Genomic DNA, 20,981 nt, shown 5'->3' with positions numbered 1-20,981 from the left:
CCCTATCACGCAAAGCAATGCCCTTGTCTTCATGAGTGCTTCCTACTCTGATGGCAGCATGGCCATCATCTGTATCTGGCCATGGTTAGACCTCAGTCACCCTTCCTCCAGGGAGGACTTGTGCCCCCTTTTTCCTGAGGGCCTTAGGGGCCCCTGAGCTCTCACTCCATCTTCACTATGTTCCCTGCCATGAGGCCCACCCTATGACCCTGAGTTATATGTCCGTTCTAACAAGGTCCCTAGCCAGACTTTCAACCACTATCTAATGTGTTCAATTCTGCAGACTGTTTTGGGGTTAGCCCTATTTTCATTTCTATGTCTCTGTCAGGATGAGTGATTGCTGTGGGGACCATGAGGGCAGGTACCATTGCAACATGTCCTTCCTGCCCCAGGCCCTGGCATGCATATGGTTCACATAGGTGCTTCATAAATATATATCGAGTGAAAGGTTCAAATCTAGCTCTCCCTCTGCTTAGCCGTGATATACCAAGTATACTTCAAAATGATCACCTTGAGGTTGGTGTGGGATTACCCTGCTTTTCCCAGAATCCCCACTAAAAAAACAAAGGATAAATATTAGAAACACATCTATTTGTGATAAGAAAAGGAAATCTGCTGACACTAACTCATGTGAAAAGACAGTCCCTCAGAGAACACAGAGGAATCTTGTAGATTTCAGGAGGGACTGCAGAGCCACTTGGGATCTAGAAGGTGATCGGGCATCTGCCCCCTATAGGTCTCCCTGGCTCCATGGCCTCTCACATCAGCTTCTCCTCACTCATCTGCTTCCTCTGCAAGCTTCTAAGAAGTGTTACAAACTGAGTGATCTGGCTGGGGAATGAACCGAGGCAGGTGGGAGAGGTATGACATGGACCACTTCACTGCAGACAGGTGTGGATGAGAGGTCCTGGCCCAGGGACAGCATGTGAAGATTGTATTTGAGAACGATGAGCTCGACAACTGTTTGCACTGTGGCCTAGCTCTTTGGGATCTTCATATTAGTGGTTTTTAACCCAGATGAAAAAAAGCTTCTATTCATAAAACATTCTTTAACAATCTTTAGGCGCCTATCAGGATGTGTTTACTTTCATCCTGCAACAAAGCATATAGGCAGATGCCTTTTTAAAATTATAGCACTCTCCCTGCCTCTCTCTGCTGGGGATTCAATTCCTACTTAGCAGAAGGGGGTCACACAACCAGTTGAAAAGACAGTCTGCTGTCCTTTAACTGCTTTCAGAAAGATGTGTCAAACATGTGTTTTGATGCTTTAGTGAAATTCATTTCACGGTGGGGATATCATGAGATAATTCCATGCAGAATAGCTTGCAACAAACAGCTATTGGAGTATGCTTTTACCAAAGAAAAATATGAACTGTGAGGAAAGATGAAGGTCTGTCACACCAGAAAGTCAGCTAATGTTACCAGTGTAAAACTGCTTTTCCCAAAATAATTACTCCGTTCTCATAAAAACCTTTAAAATAGTATTAACACAAACTTAACTTATTTTAAGTTTAACTTAATTAATTTATTAATTGCATTGCATTAATTTATTAAAAATTAATTGCATTAGTGTGCCTTTATTCATTCTCTTAGAAATTATTAAACAAATTAAGATGTGATTTATAATTTTGTACATGATTATGATTTGAACGGCTGCCGTTTGAGGTTATGGGGCAGGTCAAAAAGGATGACTTATTTAATTCCTACTGTTCCTTTGCAAAAAAGGAAGCCACTTTGTGCTTTGTGTTTGCTTGGTTTTCTCTCGGACTACTTTTAATGTAGCAAGAGTTCAAACATATTCCTCTACAAATTATTATTCACGAGCATTCTGTGATGAATGAAGGCTGTTCCCTTCCATTCCGTACATTCTCTGAGTTCCTCTGCAGATAATACTGTTTGTCATCCTTCATGGGGCCAGCCTTTCATGTGACCTGTGCAAAAGTTGGGGAGGGGAGAGACTGTGGATTGGTAGCAATTAACCTCTGCAGAAATGGTTTTGTCTCCAAGGTGCTCCAAATCATGGGTTTCAGATCAAGAAATAGGAGATACGTGCTTTGTGTGGAATTTGGTTCCCAGCATATTCATGCTTGCGAATGTGGTATACCAATCGCTGTCAACTGCAGCAGGAACCAGACACTCCGTAGGTGAATCTAGACCAATGAAAATTTTAACATATGATAGCAGTTTAGAATCTCTCCAATGAGACTGTTTTGCTCCAGTATAGTTTGAAAGTCCCCACGGCTTAATGATTTAGAGCCCAACGATCTTCGAAAGTCTCTTCCAGGTGACAATGAAACATGCAGTTGTCTGTTCTCTGAAATGCTCTGTCCCTGCAGATACTAACTACATTGTATATTCTTGACCAAATGCATTATACTCATTAGCTTTATTTAAAAATACATCCATTGCCTGAAGGCACCTGGTACATCCACAGAAAGTGAATAATTGCAAGGATTGAATGAAATTAAGCACCCCAGATCAGAGATTATTTTGTGCAAGGATAAGGCACAGCTGGTGCCCTTTTAGAAGGTGAAATAAGACTAATTGGATAATCTAGAAACCAATTAGACTGAAGTAGGCAGAAGTCACTGTTTAGCTGAAAGAGATATATTCTATGGCAGAGGGAGAAAAAGCTTTTTGTGTGTAAAATGTGACATGAGGAATTGGAATTCTGTTTGATACTAACTTTAAGGTTTCAGTTCCCTGTAATGGTATAGGACATTAGCGGTCGGGTGCTGAACCTGAGTTAGAGGGAGACTGCACTTTTCAGGTACAAGAGAGCATATACATGGTTCTGGCTGTCTCATTAATGAAAGCAACAAAAGGTAGTTTTTTGTTATGTCAGTTGCAATTAAACATTCTTTGAAAATAAAATGAATTTTAGACCTAATTCTACTCCACAGTCTATGTGGCTATATGCGTAACCCAAATGAAAACCTTAATTATGTTGCTAGTAAAAGAGTCACATGCAGAGATAAATGTCTTTTGCACATTTACCACATTAGTGAGGCATATACTGTGAATAAATCTAAGAGTGTTGTTGTATTAGCACATACCTACTCAGAGTGCATCTAGAAGAGGTCTGGTCAAAGTAGGCACACCAGCTGTCACCTGTCATAGAAGAAATTAACTGGTCCTTTGGGTGGAAGGTATAAAATTGACCCCATGGCCTCATGTCTATAGTCCACTAACCAACTGGCCTCAACAGCTTTGGACCAAGGCAAAGTAATGTTTGCATTTCATTGCATCTAATATTTGATGTAGTAAACAGCAGAGACCACTGGTCAACCAGAGGGTCAAGGTGTTGCATTATATTTCCAAGATCTATTCCAGTGCCTGGTACTGACTGGAGCAAAGTAAATATGCAAATATTACATAATCATCACAATAACATAGTAAGACCTCAAGTTGGCCCTAACAAGTTGAACCTAATAACAGTAGGCTCTTCTCTTGGTTATTTCCAGTCTCTGTGGAAATGAGTGAGCCTCTTGGGAAGTTTCTTGGGTGGCAGGGAGCTGCTGCAGGACCTGCATGAAGAATGGCAGGAGCCAGACTCTCAGCTTCCACAGCTGCTGAGAAGGACCTGCCCCCATTGCAGGAGGCCCAGGGTGTGAGCCCTCAGGGCAAAGCAAACCCACTGAAGCAGCATACAGGTCCTGAGGGCTCCCGCCCGAGGTCCGGAGACACCTACCACCTTTCTAGAAACAACCAGAGAAGAAGGGCTGAACTCAAGAAAGCTTCTTTGGAGAACCTTCCGTACCTTGGTTGTTTCATCTCTCCTCCTGATAGTTCTTCACCGGAGTTACCATTCAGCTTTCCCTGTTCAGCAGAGTCTCCTGCCACTACATGAAACAAGCTGTTGCCAATCTGCGTGTCATTTATGGGACTGATAATCACAGCCTGGGTGGGTTCGCTGACCTGCGGAGTCTGAGTGACTGAGCCCCGGCTGCAGGCAGCGGACTGGATGGGGCTTGCCGGGGTTTCCGACCCCTGTTACCCTATGACAACTTCGTGAAGGGTTGAAGCAAGACGAGTTAGGCAGGAAGAGAGAGGCAGGTAGTGTTCAACAGTCGAACCCACATGCATTCAGAAGGCCCAGAAGAGATTCTCTTCCATGGGCTGGGTTTCCGGGGCCAACACGGGGGCCCTGGGGCCTGAGCACCTCGCCCGTGAGTATAGCCAGAACCGCCTTGAACCTGTCTGTTCGGTCCCAGGGGCAATTCCAGCGAGCGAGCGCAGCTCCCGGCCAGCCAAACGCGTGGTGTGAGCGGGAGCGCAGCCGCCACTTCCTCGGGGGTCAGATGGGAGAACGGCGCGTTCCTGGCATTGGCTTCACTGCTCTGCCCTGGGTGGACCTCGGCTCCCGGTGCCGGCCTCAGCGTGCTGGCGGTCAGGCTGAGCGGGGCTGAGGCCTTGGTGGGGCAAACCCCGCGCGCCCCGACGCTGCTCCCTGTCCAGCCCATCGTGTGGCTGCCGTGGCCGCCGCGTCTGGCAGGGACCGAGCTGAGGTTGGCGCGTCGATGCGAAGCCTTTTCCAAAGAGCCTCCTGCGTGTGAATCCCGGCGGGGCGGGGGCCGCGGCTGTGTTTCTGTCCCCACTCTGTCTCCGCACGCACGGCGCCGTGGCATCGCCCATGTGATCGCGTCTCAGAGCCGCATTTGTGTCCTGCTCCCTCCCAGTGGCTCGCTTTTGGTGACCCTGCGGCTCGCGTTTGATGTTATGTGTTGGAGGTAGGCTGTGAATTTTAATAAAATGATGCTTTCATGTGCAAGAAAGAAAGAAAGAAAGAAAGAAAGAGAGAGAAACAGAAACACACAGTTGGCCTCCTATCATTGCCAGGTCATGAAGGAGTCTCTCCACATGCTCTTCCCCTTGGGTCCTGGCCTGAGAGGGGCCGATGTAATGTCAAGTGTCCCCTACTGGATGGGTTTTTAAAACCGCCAGCCCTGAATAAGGAAATTCAGCTGAAAAGATAAAAAGGGCAAACACTGGCCTCCATTGCTTATTTAGAAGTCCTTTCCACCCACACCTACCCCCCTCCCCTGGAAAAAACACCCTCCCCAAGTTTTCAGAACCAGGCTGATTCCTGGTGCAGCTCCCCAAAGTGGAGTCAGATGCCATCTGGTGTTGGCTCCATTGACCTGGCCAAACTTCAAGGCTCAGGTGCCTTAATGAATGTCCTGCGATCTCTCCTCTGGAATTGCTTTTGGAGCTTTGTCCTTGATACCCCGATGATTGTGTCCCCACTGGAGGAAGAGTACTGGCCCTGGAGACCTCCCGATATGCTTTATTTTTTTTTTTTAATTTTTAATTTTATTTTTTTAAGTAGGCGCCACACCCAGCATGGAGCCCAGTGTGGGGTTTGAACTCATGACCCTGAGATCAAGACCTGAGCTGAAACCAAAAGTCAAACACCCAACAAACTAACCCACTCAGGCACCAACAGCTATTTTCTATACTGTCACGTGGAAGGCAGCCATTGCTGTTTTTTGAATGAATTTCAGCCCTGCTTCCAAAAATGGTTACCCAAATGTGTTCAGGTGGTATTAGTGGCAGGGGTGTGGCATTTTTTTTTTTTTTTTAACTCTTTTAAAGTAATCTCTATGCCCAGTGTGGAGTCCAACATGAGGCTCAAACTCATAGTCCTGAGATCAAGATCCAAGCTGAGATCAAGAGTCAGATGCTTAGCTAACTGAGCCACCCAGGCGCCCCCGGGTATCTTTTTTCTTTTTTCTTTTCTTTTCTTCTTCTTCTTTTTTTTTTTCTATTTTTTTGTGAGACAGATTTTTAAAAAATTGTGGTCAAATATGCGTAACATAAAATTTACCATTTCAACCAGTTTTAAGTGTATTATTCAGTGGCATTAAGTACATTTACATTGTGCAACTATTGCCACTATTATTCTCCAGAAATTTTCCCTCATCCCAAACTGAAACTCTGTACTCATTAAACAACATCTCCCCATTTTTCCTCTCCCAGCCCTTGGTAATTATGATTCTTTCTGTCTCTCTGAGTTTGACTATACTAGGTACCTAATAAGTGGAATCATACTTTTGTGACTGGCTTATTTCATTTAGCAATAAAGTCTTCAAGGTTCATCCATATCGTAGCATGTAATAGACTTTCGTTCCTTTTTAAGGCTGAATAACATTCCAAAGTATGTAAATACAAATACTACATCTTATTTCTCCACATTGATGGACCTTTGGGTTGTTTCTACCTTTTGGCTATTGTGAGTAATGCTGCTATGAATAGGGGGTACAAATTACAAATATCTGTTTGAGTCTCTGCTTTCCGTTCTTTTGGGCACTGAAGGGATTCAGTACAAGTCTCCCCAAAATGTGCCACTTAGGCATTGTGGACTGTTTTAAGCTGCAGGCAACTGAGACCCTGTGGGCTCAAGAGAAACTTCACTCCTCCCTTAATTACCCAGAAGAGTCTAAACTGGGGATCTTTCCCAGAATAAAATTACTACCAGAGATAAATTTTATCTAAGTGACCCATCCAAATGGCAGGGCAAATTCTAATTACCAAACATTTGCCATTTCTTATTGTCCTGTGAATTGCCCTATTCCCCTTTGAAGCCACAGACTCCTATCCCATTCCTCAGCTCAGGATGGCATATATACCTCATTTTACCTTTCTGTCTTTACACCACCCGTGTATGTGGGGTTCCCATTCTTACAAAATTAAATCTGTTTTTCTCCTGTTAATAGTCTGATGTAAATTTAATTCTGAGGCCAGCCATAAGAATCTTTGAAGGGTAAAGGAAAATTTTTCTTCCCCAACAGTACATACCCAAGAAGTGGAACTGATGGATCATTTGTTAATTCTATTTTTAATTTTTTGAGACACCACCTGGATTTATAGCAGCGGCACCATTTTACATTCCCACCAGCCATGAACAAGGTTCTAGTTTCTTTACATCTTCACCAACAGTTGTTATTTTCTTGTTTTTATTTCTTATTTTTAATAAGAGCAACCCCAATGAGTGTAGAGTGATATTTCATTGTGATCTGGGTTTGCATTTCCCTAATGGCCAATGATGTTTAGCATCTTTCCATGTGCTCATTAGCCATTTGTATATCTTCTTTTGGAGAAGATATTCAAGTCCTTTGCCCATTTTCTAATTGGAATGTTTTGTTGTTGCTGTTGTTGAGTTGTCAGCAAGTGTTAAAGTGTGTTTTTAACCTAGATGAAGAATTGTTTATGAGAGGACTTTGAAGTAGTCAGCAGCCAAAGTAGCCGTTGCCTGACTGAGCTTTTCACTCCACATGGCCTGCATTTATTAGGTCACTTAATATTTACAATAGCCACACAATTCTTCAGTATACGACATTAGCTTGGGAGACAGTAAGCAGTTTGACATCACAGATCAGTGACGTGAACATACAGCTCCTGAGGGCAAGGACGGCCTGGTCCTAGCTGCAGGTTTGGGGAATCACTCCAGGGCAGCGGTTCTCAGCCCCAGCCACCACTGGAGTAATCTGGGGTCGGCCTCAAAAATCCTGATGCCAGCTCCCCTCAAAACTCCCAGGACCAGTGGTTCTCAGTGCCGGGTGCACACCAACATCATTATACTCCTGGGGAGCTTGTAAAAGCCCGTTTGCCTAGGCTGCTCCCACCCCCAGACAAATTACATCAGAACCTCTGGGGTTGGCTCTTGGGCGTCAATATTTTTGAAAACCGCTCGGGTAATTCCAAAGTGCACACAGGGTTAAGGACCACTGCTAGTCACCACTGCTGTGTGACGAGATTTGAAACTTACACATTGGTTTGTGTTTGTTGCTTCCTCATTTGTTTCATGGCTTGGTAGCAAGGTGGGAAGAGTAAGTTCTGTATTTCTGTCTTTCAATCTTTTTTTTTTTTTTTTTTTTTTGGATTTTATTTATTTATTTATTTGTTAGAGCGCGCGCGCGAACGCACAAGCAGGCAGAGTGGCAGGCAGAGGTGGAGAGAGAAGCAGTCTCCCTGCACAGCAAGGAGCCCGATGCGGGACTCGATTCCAGGACCGGGGGATCATGACCTGAACCGAAGGCAGAGGGTTTAACGTGCTGAACCACCCATGCATCTCTGTCTTTCGAGTTTTTGATCTAGGGGCCCGGCGACCCGGTCTTCCCCAGTCCCGCTCCCAGCAACCTTCACCGTAGGGCTCAGGGCGCAACCCAGCAAGCAGCGTCCGCCGCGAGCCCGGGGCTCTGGCCGGGCTGTCTCCGCTGCAGTCCCCGAGCCCCTCCGCGCCCCCCGCGTGCCCCGCGCGCCCAGCTCTAAAGTAAACACCGAGCAGCGGCGGCGCCCCGACGGGTGCAGAGCAGCCGCCCGCTCCCTGTCTCGGTGTGGCGGGCGCTGGTCGGAGCCATGGCTGAGGAGGAGCCGGCCTCCCCATCGGGCGGCGGGGGCACCCGGGGCCTGCACAGCGGCATCATCCAGTGGTGAGCCGCCCAGGGCGCCTTTCCACCCGGCCGGGTTTCGCGGTCAAGGCTGGGAGGCGAGGCGGTCTGGCCCGATAGATTGGAAAAGTTGGGGGCAGGGAAGGGGGAAACGTCACTCCCTCTGCGGCTGTCCCCGGGACATCCGGCCAGTGCCCAGTGTGAGGAGTGACCGCCGGTGCTACAGGAGCCCTGATAAATAGCGCTAGAAGGACAGCCCTTCACACCCAGAACCAGTGAATTTTGATAGCGTATGGAGCTGGAGACACGCACACACCGTAAAGGCCTCCTGGGGTGGGTTTTCCATGTGGGGGCTTCCCTGCTGGTCACACTAACGGAGGGAAGCAATCCAGACTGGCCCCACACTGGGGGGCCTGTTGGTTGGTCCCGCTCTTACATATACATCTGAAGGCACGTGGGCGTTGGCCAGGAGAGGAAATGTTTCCCCTCAGTAGGAGATCCAGAATGGGATGTTTTCTAACTTAGAGCAAAGCAATTTTTAGCTTTAACAATGCATTCCACATTGTTTGTGAAATTCACTTCTGGCTATTTAAATAGGGGCAGAAAAACTGGAAAGAAAAATATCATTAGCCTCTGGGACTGATGAACTCATGGGTTTGTAGCTTTTCATAAATAGGAAAATAATTGAAACCAGTCCTAAAATCGAAAACCCAAGTTTTATAAGGTGTACAAATAGCAGATATCTGATTACTTTTTTTCAAAGGTTTTAAGGAATATTTCTCAGGAAAGATTTTCTGAAAAAGTTATGTGAGCAAAATAGAAAAATGAAGGGTTTGTTTGTGATTATAACATGAAAAGACCTAAAGTTTTACTCTTTTCTTCCAAGAGAAAATTTTTGATATATTTTATCTTGCATAGAAGAAAAAAAATCAAAAGAATACATATTAGAGCACACATCAAGTTTTCAGAATACTACAGCAATGCTTTCTTTCTTTTACACTCACTGACTCAGACTCCTCAGCAGAGTGGCTCTTTCTTAGAAGAAAGACCTATAAGGATGCCTTTGTCAACCATTCCAGGTCACCGTTTAGTAAATTAGAGTTTCTGGATTTGCGTTATATTCCAGAGACTTGAAAGAATGATTGGAGATTCAAACATACCTGGACAGCCTCCTGAGGTTGTCTGTGAAATGACATAATGCAGGCTGCCCACAGTGCAGGTGCCCTAAATCACTTAGGATGGTGCAGACCATTTTAGCAGTGAGCCAAACGAAAACTAATTCAAGTCCTATGCCATGAATTCCTATCCACCCCTACAGGCCTCTAAAATGCAGAGGTCATGCTCTTAAAGTTGGGGAAGGAGGTGGAGAAATGGAGGTGAAGAGGGCATAGCTGCCTGTGGAGGACTGCTCTTTAGGTATTTAGTCGATGAGGTGAGTGTTTAAAGATCATTGGTACTGGTGGTTTTAATACTGGCATTAAAAATATAGCCCAACCACTTTACACCCATTAGGATGGCCATTATCAGACAAACAAAAATAGAAAATAACAAGTTTTGTCAAAAATGTGGAGAAATTAGAGCCCTTGTGCTCTGCTGGTGGAAATGTAAAATGGTGCAACCATTATGGAAAACAATATGGCGGCACCTCAAAAAATTGAAATAGAACTACCATATGATCAGCAATTCCACTTCAGGGTATGTATCCCCAAAGAATTGAAAGCAGGGACTCAAGCAGATTTTTGCATACCTATATGTATAGCAGCATTATACGCAATAGCCAAAAGGTGGAAACAACTTTTTGTATAAAATGTGATACGTACATACAATGGACTATTACTCAGGGTTAAAAAAGGAAGGAAATTCTGATACATGCTAAATATGGATGAAATTTGACAACATTATGCTAAATGAAATAAGCCAGTCATGAAAGGACAAATACTGTGATTCCACTTGTATGAGGTACCTAAAGTATTCCCATTCATAGAGGCAGAAAGTAGAATGGTGGGTGCCAGCTACTCGGGGAAAGAGAAGGAAGAGTTAGTGTTTAATGGGTATAGGATTTCAGTTTTGCAAAATGAAAAGAGTTCTTATGGTTGGATGGTGGTGATGTTTGCACAACAATGTGAAGGTGCTTAATGTCACTGAACTGTACATTTTAAAATATAAATTTTGTCATGTATATTTTATCACAATTAAAAGATAAATATATATTTTAAAAGCCACATACACACACAGTAGAGCAATTGAGTTTGTAATCCAGAGCCTTGGCTTCCTGGTGGGAGTTAGAAGATGTCCAAGGAGACCAAGTTTCCTAGAAGAGTGGCAGTGGGTAATAGTGTGCGAGCTGTTTAGACACTCTTTCTGAGCGAAAGAGGGGGGTGGTTATTGTCACATGGAAAAAACATTCCACTTTTAGCATTGTTTCATTGCTTCATTTTCCAGTCACTGGTTAGGTCCTCAGCATTCCTTGGAGACTTTAGTGCCACTGTCCTAAACACGATAAATTCTCCAAGAGAAAGATCCTGCAAGGAGCAGGACAGTCTCCCGGAACAGAAGTAACAGACATTTTCTGTTTCACAGACAGGAAGGACTGTAGGAATGGAGAGACAAGTGATCAGACCTTGGGGGGAGCACAAAGGGATGAAGAACAGTGATTTGACTTCCCCTGCTGGGTAGTGCAAACCGAACAGGTCTGACATGGTGGGACCCTTGGCTTCAGACCTCAGATGAAACTACGACATCTCTTCTAATCTCTATGCATGCTGAGCTTGGCCATAGTCTAAAATAACGGTCTCCCACATATGACATGCCTTTTTCAAATTTCTGCAAACTGTTGAAATTAATGAAATGCAAATTTATTTTGAAAGATACAGAATTCATAGGAGCTTTTGATCAGGAGGAATCAGGATACTATAATTCCCAGCATGTGTAATTCCCAGCATTACATTTTTCTTTACCATGGAAAGGAGCGCTCAGAAAATGTGAGAATCGCAGGGCTAGGTATGTGCGCTCTGATGTTGGCTACTATCCAGTTGTCCATCGCTCAAAAGAAGGAGAACATCATGAATGTTTTTACAATCTTAGCAATCAACTTCATCTGACAGTGCGACCTGGTAAATACCGTTCTTAGGCAGCTAAGCAAGGAATCCAGTGGTCTGATTCATCCCACAGCTTTATAATCATGGATCACCAAAACACATTTTTAGTGACACAGAGTAAAATGCTTAACCAATCTCACCTGCCAGTAGTTCAGCCCAGCCTACTGCCTACACAATCCCCCACTCCCATTAGCCTCTCCTTAGACCCACATGTAGTTAAAAGTCAGGCTCATTTACTGCAGATATTTCTGTGAGGCCAGTCTACAACAGCGACGTCTTGCTTCCTCTGAATATTTTGGAGGTAGACACTAAAACGACACCGAAAAGAGCTTCCGTGTGCCAAGAAGTGTACTAGGCACATCATGTGCTTTTTTTCTAGTCACAAAAGCTCTAGGAGGTATCTCAGAGTCAGAATACAAGCCTATCTGTGCGGTGCAAAGTCCAGGGTAATACTTGGGATCATAATTTTGAGGGGCACCTGGGTGACTCCATTAATAAAGCATTGCAACTCTTGATCTTGGGTTTGTGAGTTTGAGCCCCACATGGGGTACAGAGATTACTTAAAAAAATCATTTACTTTAAAAAAAAAATCATAAGGGTCCCTGGGTGGCTCAGTTGGTTAAGCATCTGACTCTTGATTTTGGCTCAGGTCATGATGATCTCAGGGTGACGAGATCTAGCACCAAGTCAGGCTCAGTGCTCAGTAGGGAGTCTGCTTGAGATTTTTTTCCTCTTCTAATGCCCCTCACTTCCCCCACTCATGCGTGCTCTCTCTCTCTCTCAAATAAGTAAATAAATCTTTTTTAAAAAATCATAATTTCCTATGCCTGCGGAGACTAAATGCTGAACCAACTACTATTTGAGCTGAAGTAAAGGCATGACCCTGGTAAGAACAGATGCTCTTACCAGACAAACTAAAACTTTCTTTCAAACCTTCCATTTTTCCCAGTTAATGTATGCTGGCTGCCCACCACAGGCCAGTCTCTGAAATCTGGTGGGAACTTTGGGGAACCACCAAAGGCGTGGCCAGAAATGATGTGCGGCCAGGATCGAAGCCGCAAAGTCACCATGTGGCAGTTCAAGGCTTCAGACCAGAAGGCAGTCCTGTGTTTAGGTGTGTGTCAGAGAAAAGACTCCCATCACAGACCTTTACTGTTGTTCTTACTGATAGTATTATTTGGCCTTGTGTACCCAGATAACAGGCTGACTCAGTAATGTCATTCTGAAAGAGAAAGACACAGTTCATAGAGGCCTAGAACAAATGAATTTCTGTGACAAGGAAGAAGGGTTGGCAAAAATTTAAACTAGAGTTCATTTTAAGGAGTGAGTGTTTTGCATGTTTCTTTTTTAAGGAGACCATTCCATGACTAAATCAGTTGTAGCTATAAATAAACCACAGTGAGTTTGAACTTAACATCTATCACATTTTCTGGCAGCTCCCCAAGTGTAGCTATCTTTTGTAATACTTCAAGCATAGGCTTTTCATCTATCAACGAGTGGTTTCTTAACAAAAGAAATATAAAAATCACCTAGTTGTATGAATTTGCCTCTCCCCTCCCCACCAAGAGACCTCATCTCTTTCAACATGGAGCCAAATAATTGGTGCCATAGCAGCTATATTTAAACCATGGTAAAGTATGGCATATTCTCACAGCGATGTCAAGGAGACCCTTGGAAAATACCCCCTGGCCAGGTACTGCGTTGTATAGTGCCTCTCCGAAATACATATCTTCCTGGAAGCTCAGAATATGACCTTATTTGGAACAGAGTCTTTGCAGATGTAATTAATTAAGAAGCGATCACACTGGATTTAGCTGGGCTCTAAATCCAATCACTGGTGTCCTCATAAGAAGAGGAGAGAGGATGCTCAGAGAAGAGAAGCCTAGGTGAAGATGGAGGCAGACATGAGTGTGACGCATCTACAAGCCAAGGATGTCCAGTGTCCACCAGAAGCCAGGAAAGGAGCATACAACACTTTCCCCTCAGAGCCTCTGGAAAGAACCAGCTCTACCAACACCTTGATTTTGGACTCTCAGCCCCCAGAACTGTGAGAGAACCAATTTCTGTTGTTTTAAGATGTCTGACCTGTGGTAATCAGTATACCTCAGTATGCAGGGCCAAAGATTCCCCCCACCTCCCATGTGTTGGTTTTTCCTTTTACTAGGAAGTCGTTGGGGTCAACAATTGTGTCTTTAGCTCTGAGGGAAAATAAATTTGTGCCTCCATGTGCCTCATCCCAGAAAATAAACTGCTTATCATCAATGAGAAAGGAGATGTATTGGTAAATGTCCTTCTAAAAAATTCTTCTGTGTTTAAAAATTATATTGGCTTGCTCTGTATATTTCTCTAAAAGAATGAGGGGAACTCTGAGAGTCTCTCCTCAACCAGTAAAGGGAGGGCTGGGATCAGCTGTGACTGAGGACCACACTTTCTGATGTCAGTCTTCCCCACTTTTTGCCCCACACGCAAACCAGTTGCAGGAACAGGGACACAGCTGTCCCCACAGGGCTGGCTGTGGGCTGTGTGCCCCAGGCAGAACCCCTCATTGCCAAGGGACTGCCACCTCCAGCCAAGTGTGGGAGCACTTGATCAGTTGAAGACCCCACCCCGAGCAGAGGCCCAGAATGCTCCAGATCACATATAAATGCCACTCAGCTGGAGAGTGAAAGTGTATTGCCTCTATGTTGGTGTCTTGCATTTTACATCTTCTTTCAGTTTAAAGAACCAAAATATCATGGTCTGCCCTAAATGACTCAGATTTTAAAATTGTGTAAACAACTAGGGGAGGGAGACAAAGCATTGCACATGGGCCCTGGGTCACAGGCATACAGAGACTGGCAAGCCTACAGGGATGGTATAGCTAGTAAATAATCACTTCATAGCTATGGAGATCTTGGCTGCAACCTTTACAATAGGACATAAAACAGTGTCTGCTGAGCCAATAATTTAGGCTTCATTTTAATATGCCTACATGCCAAAAGCAAAAGCAGACCAACCAAGCAACAAACAAAACAATAATAAAAGCCCACCATGTTGATTATCTAAAGACCCAAAATCAGAATGCAAACCGGCACAGTCACTGTGGAAAACAATATGGAGATTCCTCAAAAAGTTAAAAATAGAACTATCCTATGATCTAGTAAGCACACTACTGGGTATTTACCCAAAAAAGGACAAAAACCCTAATTCAAAGGAATACATGCACTCCTGTTTATTGCAGTATTATTTACAAGAGCCAAACTATGCAAGCAGCCCATATAACCATCAATAGATGAATGGATAAAGAAGATGTGGTATATATATACAAATTAAATATTACTCAGCCATAAAAAAGAATGAAATCTTGCCATTTGCAATGACCTGGATGAAGCTAGAGGGTATAATGTTGAGCAAAATAAGTCAGAGAAGGACAAATACCATATGATTTTCTCCTATGTGGAATTTAAGAAACAAAACAAATGAACAAAGGGAAAAATAAAGAGACAAACCAAGAAGCAGACTCTTAATTATAGAGAATAAACTGATGTTTCCCAGAGGGAAGGGGGGAGGGGCTGGATGAATTAGGTGATGGAGAAGAAGAGTACACTTACCATGATGAATGCTGAGTAATGTATAGAATTGTTGAATCACTATATGGTACCCCTGAAACTTATTATTAACAGTGTATGTTACTGATACTGGAATTAAAATTAAAGATATAATTTTTAAAAAGACCCACAATCAATATACTTATCTCTAGGCTGAGAACAAAAAGGTACATTGTTGATGCTGGTTGGTGAGCCTTTGCATTCAGTGACTTAAACAGGTTTCATTTCCTTGGATCCCACACCTGTTGATTCTTATCAGAATTTTCCACCCTAGAGAAACTGATGCCAATTTCCTCTGCCTTTTCTTTCTCTCCCCCAGGTTGGTTGACAATTTCTGTATCTGTGAAGGGTACAGTGTGCCTCGCTGCCTGATGTATGAGATTTATGTGGAGACCTGTGGTCAAAATGCTCAGAACCAAGTTAACCCAGCCACATTTGGGAAGGTAAGTTGTGAAGATAAAAATACAGTACTCAGTTAAAAAATTTTTAAAAGGTATGCAAGTGAATTGATGAGGCAATATTAAAATCGATTTGGGTCTGATGCTTTCTCAGTGGGAATAAGTGGCTTCACTCTGGGAGGCCAACCAGATGGTTAATATACTCCTTCATCTTCCTTGGAAAGCCATTCTGTCCTTTGTCCACGCTTCACAGTGAGGGGCCAGAAAAGGTAAGGAATGAGTGGTACCTAAGAAAATACAACTGTGGCAGCTCCAAATATTCCAAAATTCAGCCATTGCTGGGCCATTATTCCCTGCATAGAAATGACAACACTTGGGGTGCCTGGGTTGTACAATAAATTAAGTCTGACTTGATTTTGGTGCAGGCATTGGGCTCAGGTCGTGAGATGGAGCCCCATGTTGGGCTCCATGCTCGGCGGGGAGTCTGCTCTGGATTCTCTCTCCCCATCCTTCTGCCCTTCCCGCTCATGCACACTCTCTCTAAAATAAGAAAGTCTTTAAAAAAGAAAAACAGAAAAAAAGAAATGCCAACATTCAGCACCACATGAACTCCAAGAGCCACTTGTGGTATCAGAGAGCTGGTGCTCCTACAATTTGTTTGTACTTAGAGAATTCATTGGCTATCAAATATCTCCTCTGGAGGTTCAGAGCTCTGTCAGGAATTTTGTGTAGATCATATAAGATACAGCAAACACTTATTAGCACAAGAATAGTCTGCTGAGACCCTCCACATACAACAAATATTTATTGAATGGCTGCTCTGTGCCAGGCACTGTTACAGATGCTGGGAATACAATAATGAGCAAGACAGAAAAATTCTTGCCCTTACTAAATTTATTATAGTTGGAGGAGACAGATCCATAAGATAAAATACATAGTATATGAGAGTAGTATAAATGCTGAGGGGACTAATAGAACAGAAGGAGATAAGGAGTATGTGTGTGTGTAAGATTTGTAATTTTAGGGAAGGCAAACAGGGAAGGTCTCCCTCAGAAGTAACATTTGAATCCAGACTTTGAAGAGATAATGTAGTGAGTATGTGGATATGAACAGCGTAACGCAAGCAGAGCCAGTGCAAAGGCCCTGAGGAAAGAAGGAGCATAAACAGCAAGGAAGCTGCAACAGCTGGAGGGAGGAGTACAGGGAGAGAACCAGGATGGTCCTCAGGACCTTGAGGTCAAATCAGGGAGGTAAGAGGAGCCAGGTGTGCAGAGAGTGGGCAGGGAAATGGAGATCAAACTCTGGGTATATCTGGGAAACAGAGCCAGTGGGATTTGTTGATGGAAATAATAGAATCATAGGACTTAATCATTATTAAAGTAACAATAATAATTTCCAGTCATAGAGTTGTATTTATTTTCAAGACACATTTCCAGCCAGTTTTCAGAAATACACAGACAACATCTGGAAATAAAAGGAGAATTTTTTTTTTTAAAGAAAAGGGATATCTCATTAAATACTATTGTAAAAGGGATATCTCATGAAATATTATTGTAAAATACTATTGTAAAGTTTAAGCTTCATGGAGTCTAGTCCATTGCTATTTAACAGAAATATAATGGGAGGCACAAATACAATTTAAAATATCTTAGTATCCTCATTTTTGAAGAGTTTTAAAAGGTGAAATTAATTTTTTATTATTTTGAAATTTAATAAAAAATATTCAAAATACCATTTCAACATGGAGTCGATATTATAAAATCATTGAGTTATTTTTTTCATTCTTCATGCCAAATCTCAAAAATCTGGTGTGTATTTTACATGTAGAGCCCATCTCTGTTTGGACCAGCCACATTTCAATTTTCCAGTAACCACATGTGGCTGGTGATTCCCATCTCAGAGAGCTCACAACTGGATTCTAAGTCACCAGGCCATCTCCTTCCTTTCTCTCTAGTATATCCTTAAACCACTGGGTCTCTGCTTCTCTCCACTGGCCTGCTCCATGCCCCTTCCCAGAAGCCAGCTTCCTTCACTGGCTTCCTGATTTCTCATTATGGCTGCTTGGATGGTGCTTTCCATTTCCGCCCCAGTGACAAATTCTGTAACAGTCTGTGGGCAAGAGAGGCCTGCAGGAAAGACCTATGGGTGGGGAGGAAACAGTTGGCATCTTTAATGCTTTGTCTTGTGTCACAGCCATTGGCTGAAGCAGGTAGCATCTGACGTCAAGAAAACAAACCAGCACCAGTGAAGGGGGAGGATCGCTCAACTAGTTGCAATGCTTGGGTGGTGTTTTGGGGAAAAATTTTTTCCTATACTCTTCCAGATTCTTTTGTTTGGCCTAAGATTTAAATTGACAAGAGACAAATTAATAGGAGAAAATAAAATTTAATTCTGTATGCATGGGGGCTCACTATGTTCTACCTGGCAGTCAGGCAGTTGAAGCTTCTGTACCATCCAGAGCCAAGGAGAAGAGGGTAGGAAAGTGGGACTTCAAAAGGGAAGGAATGCAATTCATAGGAAGATGAAAAATAGTTAATGTTTGGTAAGCGAATGTTAGCTGGGCCATACAGAAACAATGAGAGGAATTTTAACAAACAGATTTTGCTAAATTCTTGTCTTCCACACCTCCTTCATATTATACTGTAGTTATCTACAGTGATACCTCCTTTAGAAGATAGCAGGTCCTCTAAATTCTTTTAGGCAATTAGGAGAAAGGTCAAAGGTTCTTCCTGAGCCTTCCATTTCTTAAAAATAATCAGCCAAGTGGCGCCTGGGTGGCTTAGCCTTTAAGCGGCTGCCTATGGCTCGGGCCATGATCCCATGGTCCTGGGCTCCCTGCTCATCGGGAAGTCTGCTTCTCTCCCTCTCCCACTCCTCCTGCTTGTGTTCCCTCTCTTGCTGTCTCTCTTTTTGAAATAAATAAATAAAATCTTTTTTTTAATTTGCCTAAAATAATCCACATGCCAAAGCGATTCATTTCTGGATGGCGAATTTTGCGCCCTTCCAGTGTCTCCTGAATTGTGGATCAGACCTCTTTCCACTTATTATTCTCTCAAAAATATCCTTGAGTTCAAAGAGAGCTTGGAAGTCACCTGGTCCACCTCCAAACTCAGTGTAACATCCCTTTGAAAGTACCTCTGGCTGGAACTTTAATGAGAACAAAATGCACTCTCTGGGCAGAGATAGTCACGGGGTATAGAGCTGGGTGATGGGGCAGCACACTTCTGTGTTCTTCCGTTGGGCAAACACAGTCCTGCCCCAGGATCTTGCTTGGCAAGTAGAGCATAGGCTGATGAGAACCTGCTCGACTCCTCCTCAGGGACCTTGGGGCAGCTCACAATCTGCACAGCCATACTGCTTTGGGTAGCCACCTGGCTTGGGCTGAAATGATATGGGTAACCAGAAGCTTGATGACTGGGCCACAATTATGCCGATTCACTATCTTCCATCCGTCCTTCAGTCTTCCTTTTTATGTGTGCCTTCTCCTTCTTTTTGGTGGCCCTCGGATGGACAGAACTGAATTGGTTCATGACACACTGTCATCATGGGTTTATGCATGGCCTAATTCCATCTAGGTGTTTAGTTCTTGTCAACAATGTGGTAAACATCTGTGAGCCTACCACCCCAAATGAAGCACCACACCAGTTGCCCCATATCCCATCTCCCTGCCCTGCCCCACTGGTGAGAACCATCAAAAAAGAAGTTTCAGTGCATTTGTGTGTGTTTTTTAACCTTTTAACCACCTTTACCCCTTTTGCCCACTCCCAGTACATGCCCCTTGCCTCTGCCAACCACCAACCTGTTTTCTGTATCTGTGAGTTTGTTTTGTTATTGTTTTGTTTTTTAGGTTCATTTTTAAGATCCTATTTGACTTTTGTCTAACTTATTTCATATATGTATTTCTAAAAAGCATATCTTAAATTTTTGTTGCTCAACTTTTTAAAAAGGGGTATGTTATTTGTCATCTTTGGGATTTTGTCCACTTAATATTGTATTAAGACTCATCTTAGATTCATTTGACCATTGTGTAATATTTTCCAATTTACTCATCTGCTGTCCTACTAATATGCATTTGGGTTATTTCCAGATTTTGCTGTTGTGAATGCTCACGTGTGTATTTCCTACTATGCACATGAAGATGTTCTCTTAGGCATTTATGTCCAGAGATGAACCTTGCAGGCGAAGGAGGTGTGCGACTGTGATGTCTGGGGATGGGGCCAAACTATTTTCCAAAGTGACTGCTCCAGATTACCCTCCCACAAGCAATTCTAAGGATTCCAGTGTTGTTTCCAAAACATTTACATTTTTAGATCCACTCCTCTAGCCAAAATCTTCATCCCTGAAATGGAGTCCTTGGTAGAAGTCCTGAACTTTTGGTAATAAGAAAATACTTAGGAGAATCTTCGAATATAGCAGCTGCTCAAATATATTGGAACCAATTTTTTACATCTCCTTGTCTCCCCTCTCCACACTGAATATTCCTCAGCTCCCAAATTTTTACCTTCCTGCCCACTTGTTTCATTATGACTTCAATTTACTGATGTTCTTCTTAAAATGCAGGTAGCCCCAAGGGTACAACCCAGTGCCTTAGGAGTGCTCAGATGGCAGGGGCTATTGTTTTTATAGGGGGGGGTGGGCAGAGGGCTACTATTGGCTTTTATCCTTCCACGACACTTTGTTGGTTTCATTTTAAGGTTGTGGTCAACAGAAATACCCTTAAGTATTTTTCACATGAGTTAAATACAAAGTATTTGTATGTTTACATAAAGTATTATTCTCAGATTATTGTTGTTATGCAGGTAACTATTTGAACATAGGAGTGGCCACTCTCTTATTCCTGTATTTTAGCTTCTTAGTTTCAATCTGCAGTTCTGTTTCCCAGTATCTTCTTGAATCTTGTAAGTCATCCAGTCTTTTCCCATATTTGAAATGCATATCTCTTATCCCTCATTCAAGAAATGAAAGCAATAGGAGTACCTGCAAGACATTGAGTACACTCTGTGCTTTCAAGGTGTCCCTGAATATGGTTTTCCAGCCAGCCAGGCATTCCCTCGGTTAGCTTATCAGTCAGCCCACACCTGTTCATTTCATCACAGGGCAGCCTGGGACACTTCCTCAAGGGGACCCAGTCCTGGGTAGCCTGGCTCTACAGCATTTTCTTTATCTACCTGCCCAGCAGCTTGATCAGATGGAAATAGTGTGACTTGAGCATGACATGTTTAGTCTCTGTAAGATCTCCATTTCCTTTTCTAAGAAATCAAAGCCTATTTTTAAAAATTTTTTCAGAGTTTCTTATAAGTTGTGTCACCTCTAGTAGTCTCATGGCAGAGCATTCCAAAGGAAAACTTAAAAAGAGACTAAAGTGTGTAGCAATGGGGAATTTATTTAGCATTTTTTCATCTTAATACTTGCCTTAGAATCCATTCCTCAAGACAACTAACTTTCAGTTCTCGCTGGAGTTTGCCTGAAAAATAGGCCATTTAGTGGAGCCCCTGTTGGGAAGGGACC

General features: G+C 43.3%; 1 protein-coding gene across 2 annotated transcripts in view; it reads left to right on the top strand.

Annotated features, from left to right (window-relative positions):
• The first annotated feature begins 8,326 nt into the window (after positions 1–8,326).
• RFX8 (RFX family member 8, lacking RFX DNA binding domain) overlaps positions 8,327–20,981 on the top strand; it is a 62,972-nt gene continuing 50,317 nt past the window's right edge. The window contains exons 1-2 of one of the 2 annotated variants that reach the window (XM_032840430.1): positions 8,327–8,432; positions 15,395–15,518. In XM_032840430.1, coding sequence (XP_032696321.1) covers positions 8,359–8,432; positions 15,395–15,518 — 198 coding nt within the window. In that variant the 5' untranslated portion in view covers positions 8,327–8,358. Of the gene's footprint in view, positions 8,433–11,058; positions 11,081–15,394; positions 15,519–20,981 lie in introns of those variants that run through there. The other variant, XM_032840431.1, reaches the window with a different exon arrangement.

The sequence above is a fragment of the Lontra canadensis genome, unplaced genomic scaffold (genome assembly GCF_010015895.1).
Source record: "Lontra canadensis isolate GAN:19392208 unplaced genomic scaffold, GSC_riverotter_1.0 scaffold112, whole genome shotgun sequence".
Classification (NCBI taxonomy): Eukaryota; Metazoa; Chordata; class Mammalia; order Carnivora; family Mustelidae; genus Lontra; species Lontra canadensis.
Note: the sequence above shows the minus strand (reverse complement) of the source record. Positions and strands in the feature narration are given on the sequence as shown.